The 18619-nt window shown below is 38.1% G+C and overlaps 2 protein-coding genes across 3 annotated transcripts in view; both read left to right on the forward strand.

Annotated features, from left to right (window-relative positions):
• The window catches only part of LOC138319677 (bifunctional glutamate/proline--tRNA ligase-like), a 16322-nt gene extending 16162 nt beyond the window's left edge, over positions 1–160 (forward strand). Inside the window, 1 exon segment of the mRNA XM_069262823.1 lies at positions 149–160. Coding sequence (XP_069118924.1) covers positions 149–160 — 12 coding nt within the window.
• The window catches only part of LOC138318624 (bifunctional glutamate/proline--tRNA ligase-like), a 21489-nt gene extending 3693 nt beyond the window's left edge, over positions 1–17796 (forward strand). The window contains exons 1-13 of one of the 2 annotated variants that reach the window (XM_069261156.1): positions 6313–6448; positions 8272–8493; positions 8859–9079; positions 9215–9266; positions 11122–11331; positions 11743–11895; positions 12216–12317; positions 14534–14689; positions 15040–15234; positions 15733–15906; positions 16340–16500; positions 16836–16979; positions 17273–17796. In XM_069261156.1, the coding sequence (XP_069117257.1) occupies positions 8401–8493; positions 8859–9079; positions 9215–9266; positions 11122–11331; positions 11743–11895; positions 12216–12317; positions 14534–14689; positions 15040–15234; positions 15733–15906; positions 16340–16500; positions 16836–16979; positions 17273–17429 (1818 nt within the window). In that variant the 5' untranslated portion in view covers positions 6313–6448; positions 8272–8400 and the 3' untranslated portion in view covers positions 17430–17796. Of the gene's footprint in view, positions 1–6312; positions 6449–8271; positions 8494–8858; positions 9080–9214; positions 9267–11121; positions 11332–11742; positions 11896–12215; positions 12318–14533; positions 14690–15039; positions 15235–15732; positions 15907–16339; positions 16501–16835; positions 16980–17272 lie in introns of those variants that run through there. The other variant, XM_069261154.1, reaches the window with a different exon arrangement.
• Positions 17797–18619: the final 823 nt, after the last annotated feature.

An 18619-nucleotide genomic window follows, 5' to 3' on the forward strand; every position in this document is an offset into this window, starting at 1 on the left:
CCTAATGCAGATAGCATTCTGCACACAGACTGTGCAGGAAAGCCCCTGCATCCAATATCAATAGGGTAGTTCCATGTCTGCTTGCCACGCTTCTTACATTCCAGCAACAGTGCCTCATACTTGGTCCTCTTCCTTTCATGTGCTTCAGTTAGCTCAATGATGACAATTTTCTTTGTTCCTGGTGACCAAAAAACCATATGCTGTCTGAGGTTGGTGGCAACAATATCTGGAAAATTTAATCTCTGGTTGAGATCTACCTCCAGCTTCCAGTGCCCTGCCTGGCTGATGATTCCAGTAGACTTCTCAGGTCTGGGTGTTCTTGTTTAACCTTCTCTTACAAACCAAATCTATCTATGGTAAATTATTTTTGGCTTATTAGGTGTTTGGCATGAAAGCGCCAAAATTAAATACCAAAATTTGGCTACGTATTTATTTGTTTGTATGCAACTATCTATACATCTACATGCCATTTCTTAGGTATGTGAACACATACTCTCGGGTAAATTACTCTATCACATTACATGAACATACATTTCAGGTATGTTCTGTCAACCTGGAAAAAAACCTTTCTTTTGTGCAAACATGTATATAACTATTAATTGCTTATATTGAAGACCAATATTTCAGAGGGTTGTCTTTATATTGATAAGGCTTCAAAACTAATGACTTCAGTTTTTCATTGTTGCAAAGTAAATCTTCATGTTTTTCTTTTGACAGTAAAATTTTTGGGTTTACTAGTTCAAATAACTAGCAGTGAAAAAAATAAACATCACAGACTGCCTGTTTTATGACCTTTTGATACTAGTCATGTGGGTAGTCATTTTAAGAGAGTAGTCATTGTACAATCTTAATAGTTCCCTATTTAAGAGTCCCCTGTTCAAGGACCTTTTGACGCTTGTCTCATTGGTGGTCTATTCAGAGATGGCCGCTTTTACAATATAGCGGTATACCCCTGTAATAGGACAGTGTGAAAGGTCCTTTGAGAGAGGGGCCTCTAAACAAACTGTATAGTCCTCTGTAATAGGACAGTGTGAAATGTCCTTTGAGAGAGGGGTCTCTAAACCAACTGTATAGTCCCCTCTAATAGAACAGTGTGAAATGTCCTTTGAGAGAGGGGTCTCTAAACAAACAGTATAGTCTCCTGTAATAGGACAGTGTGAAATGTCCTTTTAGAGAGGGGTCTCTAAACAAACTGTATAGTCCCCTGTAATAGGACAGTGTGAAATGTCCTTTTAGAGAGGGGTCTCTAAACAAACTGTATAGTCCCCTGTATTAGGACAGCATGAAAGGTCATTTGAGAGAGGGACCTCTAAACAAACTGTATAATCCCCTGTAATAGAACTATGTGAAAGGTCCTTTAAGACAGGGGTCTCTAAACAAACTGTATAGTCCCCTGTAATAGGACAGTGTGAAAGGTCCACTGAGAGAGGGGCCTCTAAACAAACTGTATAGTTCCCTGTAATAGAACAGTGTGAAAAGTCCTTTGAGAGAGGGACCACTAAATAAACTGTATAGTCTCCTGAAATAGGACTGTGTGAAAAGACTTTTAAGACAGGGGCCTCTTAACAAACTACATAGTCTCCTGTAATAGAACAGTGTGAAAGGTGCTTTGAGAGAGGGGTCTCTAAACAAACTGTATAGTCCCCTCTAATAGGACAGTGTGAAAGATCCTTTGAGAGAGGGGCCTCTAAACAAACTGTATAATCCCCTGTAATAGAACTATATGAAATGTCCTTTGAGACAGGGGCCTCTAAACAAATGGTATAGTCCCCTGTAATAGGACAGTGTGAAAGGTCCTTTGAGAGAGGGGTCTCTAAACAAACAGTATAGTCCTCTGTAATAGGACAGTGTGAAATGTCCTTTGAGAGAGGGGCCTCTAACAGTCTGTATAGTCCCCTGTAATAGGACAGTGTGAAAGGTCCTTTGAGAGAGGGGTCTCTAAACAAACAGTATAGTCCCCTGTAATAGGACAGTGTGAAATGTCCTTTGAGAGAGGGGCCTCTTAACAAACTGTATAGTTCCCTGTAATTGGACAGTGTGAAAGGTCCTTTGAGAGAGGGGTCTCTAAACAAACAGTATAGTCCCCTGTAATAGGACAGTGTAAAATGTCCTTTGAGAGTGGGGCCTCTAAACAGTCTGTATAGTCCCCTGTAATAGGACAGTGTGAAAGGTCCTTTCAGAGAGGGGTCTCTAAACAAACAGTATACTCCCCTGTAATAGGACAGTGTGAAATGTCCTTTGAGAGAGGGGCCTCTTAACAAACTGTATAGTCCCCTGTTATTGGACAGTGTGTAAGGTCGTTTTAGAGAGGGGCCTCTAAAGAAACTAAATAGTCCCCTGTAATAGGACAGTGTGAAATGTCTTTTGAGAGAGGGACCTCTAAACAAACTGTATCGATCCTGTAATAGGACAATGTGAAATGTCCTTTGAGAGAGGGGCCTCTAAATAAAGTGTATAGTCCCCTGTAATAGGATAATGTGAAATGTCCTTTGAGAGAGGGGCCTCTAAACAAACTGTATAGTCCCCTGTAATAGGACGGTGTAAAGGTCCTTATAGAGAGGGGCCTCTAAACAAACTAAATAGTCCCCTGTAATAGGACGGTGTAAAATGTCCTTTGAGAGGAGGCCTTTAAACAAACTAAAAAGCCCCCTGTAATACGACAGTGTGAAAGGTCCTTTGAGACAGGGTCCTCTTAACAAATGGTATAGTCGCCTGTAATAGGACAGTGTGAAAGGTCATTTGAGAGAGGGGTCTCTAAACCAACTGTATAGTCCCCTCTAATAGAGCAGTGTGAAAGGTCCTTTGAGAGAGGGGTCTCTGAACAAACAATAAAGTCCCCTGTAATAGGACAGTGTGAAATGTCCTTTTAGAGAGGGGTCTCTAAACAAACTGTATAGTACCCTGTATTAGGACAGCATGAAAGGTCATTTGTGAGAGGGGCCTCTAAACAAACTGTATAGTTCCCTGTAATAGAACAGTGTGAAAAGTCCTTTGAGAGAGGGACCTCTAAACAAACTAAATAGTCCCCTGTAATAGGACGGTGTAAAATGTCCTTTGAGAGGAGGCCTTTAAACAAACTAAAAAGCCCCCTGTAATACGACGGTGTGAAAGGTCCTTTGAGACAGGGTCCTCTTAACAAATGGTATAGTCGCCTGTAATAGGACAGTGTGAAAGGTCATTTGACAGAGGGGTCTCTAAACCAACTGTATAGTCCCCTCTAATAGAGCAGTGTGAAAGGTCCTTTGAGAGAGGGGTCTCTGAACAAACAATAAAGTCCCCTGTAATAGGACAGTGTGAAATGTCCTTTTAGAGAGGGGTCTCTAAACAAACTGTATAGTACCCTGTATTAGGACAGCATGAAAGGTCATTTGTGAGAGGGGCCTCTAAACAAACTGTATAGTTCCCTGTAATAGAACAGTGTGAAAAGTCCTTTGAGAGAGGGACCACTAAATAAACTGTATAGTCTCCTGAAATAGGACAGTGTGAAAAGACCTTTAAGAGAGGGGCCTCTTAACAAACTACATAGTCTCCTGTAATAGGACAGTGTGAAAGGTGCTTTGAGAGAGGGGTCTCTAAACAAACTGTATAGTCCCCTGTATTAGGACAGCATGAAAGGTCATTTGAGAGAGGGACCTCTAAACAAACTGTATAATCCCCTGTAATAGAACTATGTGAAAGGTCCTTTAAGACAGGGGCCTCTAAACAAACTGTATAGTCCCCTGTAATAGGACAGTGTGAAATGTCCTTTTAGAGAGGGGTCTATAAACCAACTGTATAGTCCCCTGTAATAGGACAGTGTGAAAGGTCCACTGAGAGAGGGGCCTCTAAACAAACTGTATAGCTCCCTGTAATAGAACAGTGTGAAAAGTCCTTTGAGAGAGGGACCACTAAATAAACTGTATAGTCTCCTGAAATAGGACTGTGTGAAAAGACCTTTAAGAGAGGGGCCTCTTAACAAACTACATAGTCTCCTGTAATAGGACAGTGTGAAATGTCCTTTGAGAGAGGGGCCTCTAACAGTCTGTATAGTCCCCTGTAATAGGACAGTGTGAAAGGTCCTTTGAGAGAGGGGTCTCTAAACAAACAGTATAGTCCCCTGTATTAGGACGGTGTCAAATGTCCTTTGAGAGAGGGGCCTCTAAACAAACTGTATAGATTCTGTAATAGAACAGTGTGAAAGGTCCTTTGAGAGATGGGCCTCTAAACAAACTGTATAGTCCCTTGTAATAGGACAGTGTGAAAGGTCCTTTTAGTGAGGGGCCTTTAAACAAACTAAATAGTCCCTTGTAATAGGACGGTGTGAAAGGTCCTTTGAGAGAGGGGCCTCTAAACAAACTGTATAGTCCCCTGTAATAGGACAGTGTGAAATGTCCTTTTAGAGAGGGGTCTCTAAACAAACTGTATAGTCCCCTGAAATAGAACTATGTGAAAGGTCCTTTAAGACAGCGGCCTCTAAACAAACAGTATAGTCCCCTGTAATAGGACAGTGTGAAAGGTCCTTTGAGAGAGGGGTCTCTAAACAAAGTGTATAATCCCCTGAAAATAGGACAGTGTGAAATGTCCTTTTAGAGAGGGGTCTATAAACCAACTGTATAGTCCCCTCTAATAGGACAGTGTAAAAGGTCATTAGAGAGAGGGACCTCTAAACAAAGTGTATAATCCCCTGAAATAGAACTATGTGAAAGGTCCTTTAAGACAGGGGCCTCTAAACAAACAGTATAGTCCCCTGTAATAGGACAGTGTGAAAGGTCCTTTGAGAGAGGGGTCTCTAAACCAACTGTATAGTCCCCTGTAATAGAACAGTGTGAAAAGACTTTTGAGAGAGGGGTGTCTAAACAAACTGTATAGTCCCCTGTAAAAGGGTAGTGTGAAAAGTACTTCGAGGGAGGGGCCTCTAAACAAACTATAGTCCCCTGTGATAGGACAGTGTGAAAGGTCCTTTTAGAGAGGGACCACTAAATAAACTGTATAGTCCCCTGAAATAGGACAGTGTGAAAAGACCTTTAAGAGAGGTGCCTTTAAACAAACTGTTTAGTCCCTGTAATTGGACAGTGTGAAAGGTCCTTTTAGAGAGGGGCCTCTAAACAAACTAAATAGTCCCCTGTAATAGGACAGTGTGAAAGGTCCTTTTAGAGAGGGGCCTCTAAACAAACTAAATAGTCCCCTGTAATAGGACAGTGTGAAAGGTCATTTGAGAGAGGGGCCTCTAAACAAACTGAATCGATCCTGTAATAGGACAATGTGAACTGTCCTTTGAGAGAGGGGCCTCTAAACAAACTGTATAGTCCCCTGTAATAGGACAGTATGAAAGGTCATTTGAGAGAGGGGCCTCTAAATAAACTGTATAGTCCCCTGTAATAGAACGGTGTGAAATGTCCTTTGAGAGAGGGGCCTCTAAACAAACTGTATAGTCCCCTGTAATAGGACGGTGTGAAAGGTCCTTTTAGAGATGGGCCTCTAAACAAACTAAATAGTCCCCTGTATTAGGACGGTGTCAAATGTCCTTTGAGAGAGGGGCCTCTAAACAAACTGTATAGATTCTGTAATAGAACAGTGTGAAAGGTCCTTTGAGAGATGGGCCTCTAAACAAACTGTATAGTCCCTTGTAATAGGACAGTGTGAAAGGTCCTTTTAGTGAGGGGCCTCTAAACAAACTAAATAGTCCCTTGTTATTGGACGGTGTGAAATGTCCTTTGAGAGGAGGCCTCTAAACAAACTAAATAGTCCCCTGTAATAGGACAGTGTGAAATGTCCTTTGTGAGAGGGGCCTCTAAACAAACAAACTATAGTCCCCTGTTATAGGACAGGAGGTGCCTCTCAATAAACTACCTGGTATATAATCCCCTATTTATTATCCATTGGTGTTTCTTTGAGAGATACCCACTTCATAAATATTGTAGTCCCTTGACACATAACTATTTATTAATCAAATGAATGATTCTTTGAAAGAGGGGCCAGTTTAAGGACCCTTTGATTTTAGTCCCTTGGATTAGATGCAGCGCTGCACACATTTTATAGTCCCACATTTTAAAATACTTGCAGTTCCCTGCCACATTCGACCATTCAATATCTGCCCAGGACAATAAAAATTAACTTACACCAAAATAGAGAGATTGATATGTTACCTAGTTATCATGGATCTTCTTCACACTGGGCAGTGCCAAAACATGGACATAAGTTGTATGTTATAGCTCTATTGTAAAAAGTTATTGGTCAAAATTACTATTACTGTAACATCTATATATGGACCCAGGGCTTATTCTGAAGGGTTTTTATTTAGCTGCCACACAAACAGGCTCGGGGCTACTAGGCTATCTTACTGCATGAATGAAAAAATAGGTCAGGCAGTAGTAATGTGAGTCAGTATGTGTGTATGTGTACATGTTGACTAGGAGAAGTATAGCCACGTGGATAGCTTCTACAGCAGACAGGAAAACAGGCATTATATGTAAGTTTTGTATACCAGAATGGTGTTTTATATCGATAGATAGTCAAATAATAAATGTGTATCAAATTCTGATGATTCTTAATATAGATATAGGTAAAATAGATGAAATACAGGTGTAAAGATGTCGTCCCATTTGAAACATATGTGTGTGACAGTGTGTGTTTACATACAGACACATGTATGTTATGTCTACAATTTGTTTACTGAAAATTTCAAAAATAGTCTGTTATATTGACTTGGAAAGCTATCTTATCACCTATACAGGTATTTTCATTTGATAATTACATGGTGATCAATGGAAACTTAACATACAGCTTTATGTCCATGTTTTGACACTGTATAATGATATAACTAATGATCTTATATATAAACATGTAGGAAGTTTAAAATCACTATTTTTTGAGTATCATGTGAGGAATCCTCATGTAACAGAGCAAATTTGGTATCACTTTACAGATAAACTTGTTTAATTAAGGGCCTACTTAATTAATAAATGCTGCGCAGGTACTATGCTACATTTCCATATATATAGATAGCATGTAGTTATTCTGACATTTGGTGATTGATTATGAACACATTTCTGTTATAGGTATTAAAAATCTATATTGAAACAATAATAATTCCAAGTTATAATTAATGCATCACAAGTAACTTTCGACTTATTTGAAGCTTTAGTGGTATAGTATCTGATAACACAGCACATACAACACTATGTACATGTATATGTGTATGATGATGCAATATGAAGAAATTTTCTCTATAGAATGAAATACCTGTGTTATTTCTGAAATAATTGGTAGTATATATAAATATTTACAGTGCTCATTATTATCATTTCAATGACAACTCTGTAATTTTATGTACCACTAGAAGTAACTGTAATTTTATGTATCGCTCAAAGTCTTATTTAGAATATTATGCTTATCCTTATACATTTAAGTTTGCAGATTTAAAGTTTTTTATATACATTTGTATTTAAAATAAAACTTGTTCGACCAGATATTGTTCCATTCATTCTGTAATTATTGTCTAATTTAATATAATGATTTCTATATTTAGCTCACCATCATCAGATGAAATGTGGGCTATTCAAATCGCCTTTGGTCTGTGGTTTGTCCGTCTGTCTGTCCGTCAGTCGTCCGTTAACAATTCTTGTTGCCGCTATTTCTCAGAAAGTACTAAAGGGGTCTGTCTCAATTTCACATGCAAGTTTCCTTAGGGTCCTAGTTGTGCATATTGTATTTTCGGACCGATCGATGAAAAAGATAGCCGACAGGACGCCATCTTAGATTTTGACAATTGAAGTTTGTTACGGCTATTTCTCAGAAAATACTGAAGGGATCTGTCTCAAATTTCATATGTAGTAAAAGTTTGAAAAGCAGAGAAAAGATTTCTCTTTCTGTTGTTGGACATGGATCATTTTTTGGTGGGCACCAAGATTCCTCTTGGATCTCCTGTTTATGTTTCCACAATGGAATGATGGGGCATGTGCGATTGTAGTGTTGTATATCCATGTCTGTCCCATCCATTCTGATTTCCAAACTGGCATGGGGGCATTTTTGTATGTCTTAGTGACATTTCTATAGTTACTTGTTCCTATCGGAATTTTTTGTTACAATCTATGTTTACCTGGGTTCGGTTGTATACTTCATTGTGGTAGACTGGTTAAGTTGGCTGATTCTTCTACTTCACAACACCTTAACATGTGATCTTTCTTTAGATTTACTTTGAGCAATCGAAAAGCAATTTTTTATTTCTGTATGCTTTGAAATAGACAAGCACTGTCTCCTTTTCCTAGATCAAATTGCATTTGTCTTCAACAGGCGACAGTCGATGCCGAAGTGAAGGTACTACTGGCACTGAAAGCAGACTACAAGGCCGCTACTGGCAAGGACTGGAAACCTCAGCTAGCAGCTGCTGCCCCCAAACCAGCTGAAACATCCAGCTCCAACATGGCTGAGTCCACAGAGGCGAAGGATCTAAAGGCCCAGATTGATTCCCAGGGGGAGAAAGTTAGGACACTTAAGACTTCTGGTGCAGCCAAGGTATATATCTTTCTTCGTATAGCAGTGAATTGATTTATCAAAATATCTGCAGTTACAAATTATGCTTGTTTAACTGTAACAATCTTTGATATACCAAAAGATTTATATAACTTTGACCTTCATAGAGAACTTTTAACCTGTAAATGTGTATTAGTGAGAAAGAAATCATATTTTGACTTAATGGTACAATGGAAGATTTTGGCCTTTGGACCTGCTATTTTTGAGAAAAAGGTTTGCTATTTGAATTCATAGTCATGGGAATGTTAGTACCAATAGTTTTTGTCGATTGATCAAAAGTTGATCTGAGGTTTGAAACCCCTGACTTTTAAAGGAAGATGTTTATCATTGTGAGTGGACCTTTACAGGCTGATGTGGATAAAGAAGTACAGGCGTTACTGGCACTAAAAGGTAAATACAAGGAACTGACAGGAGAGGACTTGGCAGGAGGTGGACGACAAAACAAGAAGGGCGACAAAAAGGCAAAGGAAAATAAACCACCAGAGAAAAAGAAAGAATCAGCACCAGCCAAGGCCGATACAGCAAGCAAGGATGACCCGGAAAACAAAGACATTAAGAAAATCACCAGGTACATTAAACAAGCTGTTTTTGACAGTGTACATTTGATGTATAATTTTTGCGCAGATTGAATTAAATAAGCGTATAATTGATCCTATTTTTTATATATGTATAAATATTTCATCTCTGTCTATGTCCATTGTAGGCTTTGTCTGGAGGCAAAGAAAGAGGAGAATCTGTCTGACTGGTACCAACAGGTATGTCAATAAAGCTACTCAAAGTTTTCTTGTCATGATAAAGTAGAAATTTTAATTTATAAATATGTTTGAAGTTTTGAATCTTCCACTTAATGAATGAAGAATATTGCAAAATTAGCATTTCATTGTAGAAAAGCATTGAACATTCATAACGGCATATATTTTTACCAATGTCCATTCTGTTTTATCATTTCTACCATGTTCTGTGTTGTCCTGCTGTCAAGTATGGAGGCACTCACATAATGCAATGTAGTCATCGTTATAGGGTGGGGATTCAAAATTGTACAAATGATGGGGCTGACCCCCCGGGGGCCTGAGGGGCGGGGTCAAAAGGGGCCAATTTGGCTATTTCCATATAAACGACTTCTTCTCTGAAACCAAGCATGGGATAGCATCACCATAATGCAATGATATCATCCTTATAGGTGGGGATTCAAAATTGTACAAATAATGGGGCTGACCCCCCGGGGGCCTGAGAGGCGGGGTCAAAAGTGGTCCAATTTGGCTATTTCCATATAAACGACTTCTTCTCTGAAACTAAGCATGGTATAGCACCATAATGCAATGGTAGCATCCTTATAGGGTGGGGATTCAAAATTGTGCAAATGATAGCGCTGACGCCCCCGGGGGCCTGAGGGGCGGGGTCAAAAGGGGTCAATTTGGCTATTTCCATATAAATGACTTCTTCTCTGAAACCAAGCATGGTATAGCACCCATTATGCAATGGTAGCATCCTTATATTGTGGGGATTCAAAATTGTGCAAATGATAGGGCTGACCCCCCGGGGGCCTGAGGGGCGGGATCAAAAGGGGTCAATTTGGCTATTTCCATATAAATGACTTCTTCTCTGCAACTAAGCATGGTATAGCACCCATAATGCAATGGTAGCATCCTTGTAGGCTGGGGATTCAAAATTGAGCAAATGATAGGGCTGACCCCCGGGGGCCTGAGGGGCGGGGTCAAAAGTGGTCAATTTCCATATAAATGACTTTTTCTCTGCAACTTAACATGGGATTGCGCTCATAATGCAATGGTTACATCCTTAAAGGGTTTGGATTCAAAATTTTGCAAATGATGGGGCTGACCCCCCCAGGAGCCTGAAGGATGGGGTCAAAAGGGGTCAATTTAGCTATTTCCATATAAACGACTTCTTCTCTGCAACTAAGAATGGAAGAGCACTTATAATGCAATGATAGCATCCTTATAGGGTTGGGATTTGAAATTGTACAAATGATAGGGCTGACCCCGGGGCCTTAAACGGCAATAGATGCGAGGTCAAAAAGGGCAATTAGGCTACTATTTTCATATAAATTACTTTGTCTCTGAACCTATGTATTGGATAACATATTTGTATGGTATCAATAGCATCATTGTATGGTTGTGATTCAAAATTAAAACTTTGGGAGTCAATTTTGCTTATTTTTCTAATTGTCAGATTCTTGTGATAATTACTAACTTTTTTTTATATATGTATAAATATTTCATCTCTGTCTATGTCCATTGTAGGCTTTGTCTGGAGGCAAAGAAAGAGGAGAATCTGTCTGACTGGTACCAACAGGTATGTCAATAAAGCTACTCAAAGTTTTCTTGTCATGATAAAGTAGAAATTTTAATTTATAGATATGTTTGAAGTTTTGAATCTTCCACTTAATGAATGAAGAATATTGCAAAATTAGCATTTCATTGTAGAAAAGCATTGAACATTCATAACGGCATATATTTTTACCAATGTCCATTCTGTTTTGTCATTTCTACCATGTTCTGTGTTGTCCTGCTGTCAAGTATGGAGGCTTAGGCATTGATGTCTTTCATTACATACTTATTCAGATGTTCTACAAAATTCTATGTTAATCAGGTTATTACTAAATCTGAGATGATAGAATATTACGATGTGAGTGGTTGCTACATCCTGCGTCCATGGTCCTATTCCATCTGGGAGTTCATCAAGGATTTCTTTGATGGGGAAATTAAGAAGCTAGGTGTAGAGAATACCTACTTCCCAATGTTCGTCTCCAACCAAGCTCTAGAAAGGGAGAAAACTCATATAGAGGACTTCGCTCCGGAGGTGAGTAAGACTTCAATGTAGAGTGAACCAGCTGTAGATACCAGAAGATAATTCATGTATTTGTCAGTTTTCTATTTGAATGTTTAAGGATGATAAAGACAAAACAATACTTTATAAATGTATAAGGATTTTGTGACAGGTTCTCCTGCCTGAATAATGATGAAATAATATCTAGTCTTCAAAAACTTTTACTCTTAGACTAGTGCATTCCAAAAGCATTATTTCCTGCCTGAAATATATATCTAGACTTTTAATCTTGGACTAGTGCATTCTACGATGATCAGATGTGGCACTCTATCATCGACTACCGGGTAGTCCTGTCTCTTTCTGCCACTCATTGGCCACACTGCTAAACATGATAGGTTTTTTTTTTGCTGATAGGCGAATTTCAAATTTATTTTGGCTGTGTAGGTTGCCTGGGTAACCAAGTCTGGGAAGTCCGAGTTAGCTGAGCCCATAGCTATCAGACCAACCAGTGAAACTGTCATGTACCCGTCCTACGCCAAATGGATCCAGTCCCATCGAGATCTGCCACTCAAACTTAACCAATGGTGTAATGTAGTGGTATGTATGCGAAATGTTTAAATTATTTATTGGTGGAATCGCCCATAGAATTGATACAGTAAATTATATATAGTATACAGGGTTTGTACAAAAGTCCCAACTATAGACAGATACAATTTGGTAATGGGTAGATACATGTTTTAAAGTTATGAGTTTAAATGAATATCTGGATAGTCTCTTGTTGTCACATTCCATGATATTATAAAGAAATTTTAAAAATAATATTGGAATTAACGCCATCATCGACATTCTTAGCTTTTACTTAGTTATTCTGGGAAACAATGACATAATTTCAATCAAACCTATGACCTATTTTACAGAGATGGGAGTTCAAACACCCACAGCCTTTCCTGAGGACGAGAGAGTTTTTATGGCAGGAGGGTCACACGGCCTACGGTAACGCCAAGGATGCACAGGAGGAGGTGTGTAGCAATAAGTAAAATGATAGGTCGTCTGATAACCAAAACTAATCAATATAAATTTAGACCCAAATATTGTGAAAGTTAATTTACGGAATGATTTTTATTGTTTGTTGTTTACTGGTGTGTAAAATGCATTTTTAGCCCACCATCATCAGATGGTGGGCTATTCAAATCGCTTTTTGTCCGTGGTCCATCGTCCGTCCTTCCGTCCGTCCGTCTGTCCGTTAACAATTCTTGTTATCGCTATTTCTCAGAAAGTACTGAAGTGATCTGTCTCAAAATTCATATGAAGGTTCCCCTAGGGCCTCAGTTTTGCATATTGCATTTTGGGACGGATCAGTCAACAAGATGGCCGCCAGGCAGCCATCTTGGATTTTGATAGTTAAAGTTTGTTATCGCTATTTCTCAGAAAGTACTGAAGGGATCTGTCTCAAATTTCATATGTAGGTTCCCCTAGGGACCTAGTTATGCATATTGTGTTTTGGGACCGATCGGTGAACAAGATGGCCGCCAGGCAGCCATCTTGGATTTTGATAGCTAAAGTTTGTTATCCCTATTTCTCAGAAAGTATTGAAAGGATCTGCTTCAAATTTCATATGTAGGTTCCCCTAGGAACCTGGTTGTGCATATTGCGTTTTGGGACCGCTCAGTCAACAAGATGGCCGCCAGGCAGCCATCTTGGATTTTGATATTTAAATTTTGTTATTGCTATTTCTCAGAAAGTATTGAATGGATCATTCTCAAATTTCACATTTAGGTTCCCCTTGACCCTAGATGTGCATATTGTGATTTGGGACTGATCATCAACAAGATGACTGCCAAGCAGCCATCTTGGATTTTGATAGTTGAAGTTTGTTACTGCTATTTCTTAGAAAGTACTGAAGCGATCTGTCTCAAATTTTATGTGTAGTATATGTTTAAAAAAAAAGTTTAAAAAGTAGAGAAAAGATCCATCTTTCCATTGTCAGACATAGATCATTCTTTGGTGGGCGCCAAGATCCCTGTGGGATCTCTTGTGATACTTTAAAAGTTTGTTATCGCTATTTCTCAGAAAGTGCTGAAGGGATCTGTCTCAAATTTCATATGTAGGTTCCCCTAGGGCCCTAGTTGTGCATATTGCATTTTGGGACCAATCGGTCAACAAGATGGCCGCCAGGCAGCCATCTTGGATTTTGATAGTTAAAGTTTGTTATCGCTATTTCTCAGAAAGTACTGAAGGGATCTGTCTCAAATTTCATATGTATGTTCTTCTGGGGCCTTGTTGTGCATATTGCGTTTTGGGGCCATTTGGTCATCAAGATCTTGGATTTTAATAGTCTAAGTTTGTTATCATAATTTCTCGGAAAGTACTGAAGGGATCTGTCTCAAATTTCATATGTATGTTCTCCTAGGGCCCTTGTTGTGCATATTGCGTTTTGGGGCCAATCGGTCAAGAAGATGGCCGCCAGGCAGCCATCTTGGATTTTAAAAGTATAAGTTTGTTATCATAATTTCTCAGAAAGTACTGAAGGGATCTGTCTCAGATTTCATATGTATGTTCTCCTAGTACCCTTGTTGTTTTGGGACCAATCGGTCAACAAGATGGCCGCCAAGCAGCCATCTTGGATTTTCATAGTTAAAGATTGTTATCGCTATTTCTCAGAAAGTACTGAAGCAATCTGTCTCAAATTTTATATGTAGTATTTTTGAAAAAGTTTGAAAAGCAGAGAAAAGATCCCTCTTTCCATTGTCAGACATAGATCATTCTTTGGTGGGCGCCAAGATCCCTCTGGGATCTCTTGTTTGTACAGATATTTCAACATGACGTGCATTATGCATGCAATTTATTGAAGATTTGTCATACAGATACAATAGGCCTATCCGGATGCGCACATTCACACTACTTGCAGAAGTCAGTGTTCCGGTGTGTGTATTCTTGTGCGGCAACCACTGCGTTAATGCAAGTGTAAACGATTTCGCAGTTGCTATGGTTATATAGCAAAGAGAAAACGGAAATGTAAATATATGATTTTAAATACATGTCCGTGTCTTTTGTACTACAATATAATTATGCCATTTTCTGGTTGTCTTGATAAATCATTGATATAAGTTATAGGTATTCATTTTTTGAGCTATTTTGTTCAGAATGCAAAAATAAGAATGTTTTCAGTATCTAATAGTATTTTTCCATGTATAAAAATTAACTGATACTTACTGTATATTTTAAATCTTTGCAGGTCTACACAATTCTAGAGCTTTATGCCAGAGTGTACGAGGAACTCCTCGCCATCCCAGTGGTGCGTGGTAGGAAAACAGAGAAGGAAAAGTTTGCAGGAGGAGATTTCACAACAACAGTCGAGGCCTATATCAGTGCTAGTGGACGTGCTATACAGGTTAGTTCAAGGTCAAAACACAAGGTCATCAGGTGATACTTTAAATAGATATACATGTACCTTAAAACTGGTTAAAAACATAAAACTTGTGGAAATATTGTGTTTGGTTTTTTGTTTCTTCTATATACGATTAGGATTATGAAAGTTGTCTGATTACTTCATACTTTTATTACTTAGATAATGAAAAGAACATTTCCAAATAAAGCATTTGTTTTACAAATAAGATCTTCCTTTAAAATCAATTTGTTGTTGTCTTGTGGACTAAGTACAGCAGATATGCTTCACACTAAAAGCCCATTTCTAAGTATTTATGGAGCTGGACTGTTAATAGATGTTATGTTTTGTTGTAGGGAGCCACATCCCATCATCTTGGCCAGAACTTCTCTAAGATGTTTGACATTACGATAGAGGACCCAGAGACGAGAGAGAAGCAGTTTGTGTATCAGAACTCGTGGGGAATCACCACAAGGACCATTGGTGTGTTGTGTATGATCCACGGTGATAATAACGGCCTCGTCCTCCCACCGAGAGTAGCCAGTGTACAGGTACCTATGCTGTTCTTATAGATAACAAACTAGTACAAAATTGGCATAAAATTCAACAGGAGATGCAATTTTGGCATTAGTCATTGTTTTGGTTTTGACAAACCAGGATCAAAGTAAGCTTTGTGGCCTATCCTTTATCTATCTACCTATCTAAAATTATGTACCACCTGGTAGCTAGTTGGTGCCACTTTGGAAATGCACTTGCCTATTATCGAGATGGCTGTAGTTTGATTCCCTGTTTGGACCTAAAAAGGATGGGGTCAAACAAATTTCTTGAATGATGGTGATTCAATGATTGCTTATACATGTACATCATACATTTGTGGTCAAGAGTAGTGATGTAAAAATATTTGACCTGATCTCCAGTCAGTTAAGGGGTCTAGCCTAAAAGAATAGACTTTATAAAATATCAAAACTCTTTCAGTCATCTTTGTATTGTCAAAATGGCAAGATTCAAATGATATGTCGATTATTCTGGGTGTTTTATTTCCAAAACAGGTGATAATTGTACCCTGTGGTATCACAGCCAGTTTATCAGCGGCTGATGAAAAAGCTTTGCTGAAGAAGTGTGAGGATCTGCAGGCGTCTTTAGTAGCAGCAGGGATTAGGGCGAGATGTGATCTACGTGACAATTACTCTCCAGGCTGGAAGTTCTACCACTGGGAACTCAAGGTAAACAGTAGGCTGGTTGATTACCTGTACTTGTAAGAAGAAAATATTCTTAGTCTGTCAGTTTTGAATTTCGATTAAAATTACAATTTAAAACTTTTGCCTTCCAATTGATTTAACGGCTTTCAATTTTACTCATTACTTTAGTGTGCAAACTTCAGTACTTAATTGATCGGAGGTCTAAGAAAAATTTTACCTGTCATCCTTAATGGTGCTTAGTCAATAAAAAAATCTTTATACAGTAATGTAGCGAACTTTTCTTCAATAATTATTTACTAGATTGGGAGATGTTATATATATATGTGATTTGTCAAGTTTCCGTCATAAGAAGAGTTGAACAATTTTTAACTTAAAATAGCATAAACTTTCTGACTTCATATGAAAATAATGTAAATTGAAACTGACATCACATGACTTGTTAACTTAACTTATTCAGGGAGTTCCGCTGAGGTTAGAGCTTGGTCCTCGAGATATTAAAAAGAACCAGGCTGTCCTTGTGAGACGAGACACTGGAGCCAAGTCAACAGTTGCCATGGATAACTTGGCTGGCACCACCAAAGACACTCTAAACAATATACAACAGAACCTCTTTGCTAAGTAAGCCCACCATTCAAGATCTTATTCTGCCATGAATTCAGTTAAATTGTTGAGACAATCTTTTCACTGTGAATGCCATTTGATAGATTTACAAGTCTTTCCTTCAAACAAAAGGAAACGTTATGTTTAAGAATCAATTAATTGATAATTCTTTGTGAAACCATAGTATCTAAACTGTTAAGATATCTTGGGCACGAATTGCAATACTATTGAATAACCTGAAATTGATGTGCAGAACGCAAGATCATGAGGAAGATTTGCAGACCTTTATCTTTCGGTCAGACAAGTCTGATTATTTATCATTCTGATAACTGTAATTTGATCTATTCTTCTAGAGCTAACGAGGACCTGTCTAAGCACCTGCATGTAACACATGACTGGGAAGATTTCTGTAACAGTCTCGATGACAAGAAGATCATCCAGGCTCCATTCTGTGGAGCAATTCCCTGTGAGGACAAGATCAAGAAAGATAGTGCCAGGTAAGCAACTTTTCATTTCGTCACTGAATACTTGAGAACTCTTTAACCTTTAATCTGTGTCAAGCACTAATTACTATAAAAAGGATTTTGTTTGTTTGTTTGTTTGATTAACTAACGTCCTATTAACAGTCAAGGTCATGTAAGGACGGCCTCCCATGTATGCAGAGTGTTGCGTGTAAAGGAAAGCAAGAAATAATATAAATAGATAAAAGCTTTGAAATTTTACGTAAATTCAAAAATGCTTACTTTATGGGTAATTTTATACTACAGTAATGTGTATCATGTATTTCCAGGGACGCTGTGGTAGAGGAAGGAGCACCAGCTATGGGTGCTAAGGGGCTGTGTATCCCATTCAAACAGCCTAAGGAGCTGACCAAGGGTACCAAGTGTGTCATGCCAGGCTGTTGCAATGAAGCCAAATACTACACACTGTTTGGCAGGAGTTACTAAAAACATTGTACTGGACATTTACATGAACAGTTTTATTTCATTGGCCCTGAAAACAAGGATATCTATATAATTCAATTGAAAGTATGTCATGAAATTTAACATTTTACAGAGCACCTGTCCCAAAAATGAATTCTGTATGGAAAAAAAAATCAATCAGAAATATAATACAATCAGAGAAATATCAGCAGAATTGCCTGTGTCTGACTGATATGAAGAGATGTTTTTTTCTTAATTCATAAAAGTTTGTTCCTTGCCATTACAAAAAGTCACAGAAAAATCTTTTGGTGCAATACAATTCAGTATGTGTGAATACATAGTGTTATTCAAAATCTTAACTTTATTTATAATAAAATATCAATGCAATTTCTTCTGCTGGTTTTGAGTGTTGATTTCTCTGTATTCTGAATGATGTCTGATTTCCTTCTGACAAGTCTATGTACAGTACTATACAATGAGCCACTTGTAGGAATGTCACCAAGGGTAATATTGTGGCTATATTCCAATGGACAGATCATTGAGGTGTTCATTACCATGTATCACTCATTTCATTTAGTTAATATGGTTTTACCTTGGTTATTTACAATGAGTAAAGGTGGCTGGCTCGACCGTTTGAAAGTAATTAACATTCATAATCAATTTTTGTTCTCAGAAAGTACTGAAAGGATCTATCTCAAGGGACTATGACTAGGCTTTTGTGTGATTTGGGCCCTTTTTGCTTCCTCAATAAAAATCCATCAAAGTTTTAACTACATGCATGTGTTAAGATTAAGATGCAAGTTTAAGTAAGTTCAAGGATGCAGTCAAGGTGTCTTGATTAAAAACTTGGCAAAACATCACCATTATTGACCAAATACAACTACGGGTCTGCAATGGTACACAATAAACACCAATTGTATCAGAATGGTACTGTTTGAAATGTCAACATATAGAACTGGTTTGAGAAAGTACATTTCCAAAAAGAGAATTTTAAATGATTGAATTATATGTAAAGCCTATGTTTTTATGGAGGATTTTCCTCCCATAATTAGAAGTAGTTAGAATTTACTTTTACAGTCTATATTGATCTTAATTACAGTCTAAGATAATTATATTATTATAGAATTGATGAAATAATCTTCAGTGTCTATGAACATGTATAAATTGATTAATTTATAAACTTTATTAATCTGTCACTGAGTGGTAAAATAAAA

This window comes from Argopecten irradians, chromosome 3 (assembly GCF_041381155.1).
Source record: "Argopecten irradians isolate NY chromosome 3, Ai_NY, whole genome shotgun sequence".
Lineage (NCBI taxonomy): Eukaryota > Metazoa > Mollusca > Bivalvia > Pectinida > Pectinidae > Argopecten > Argopecten irradians.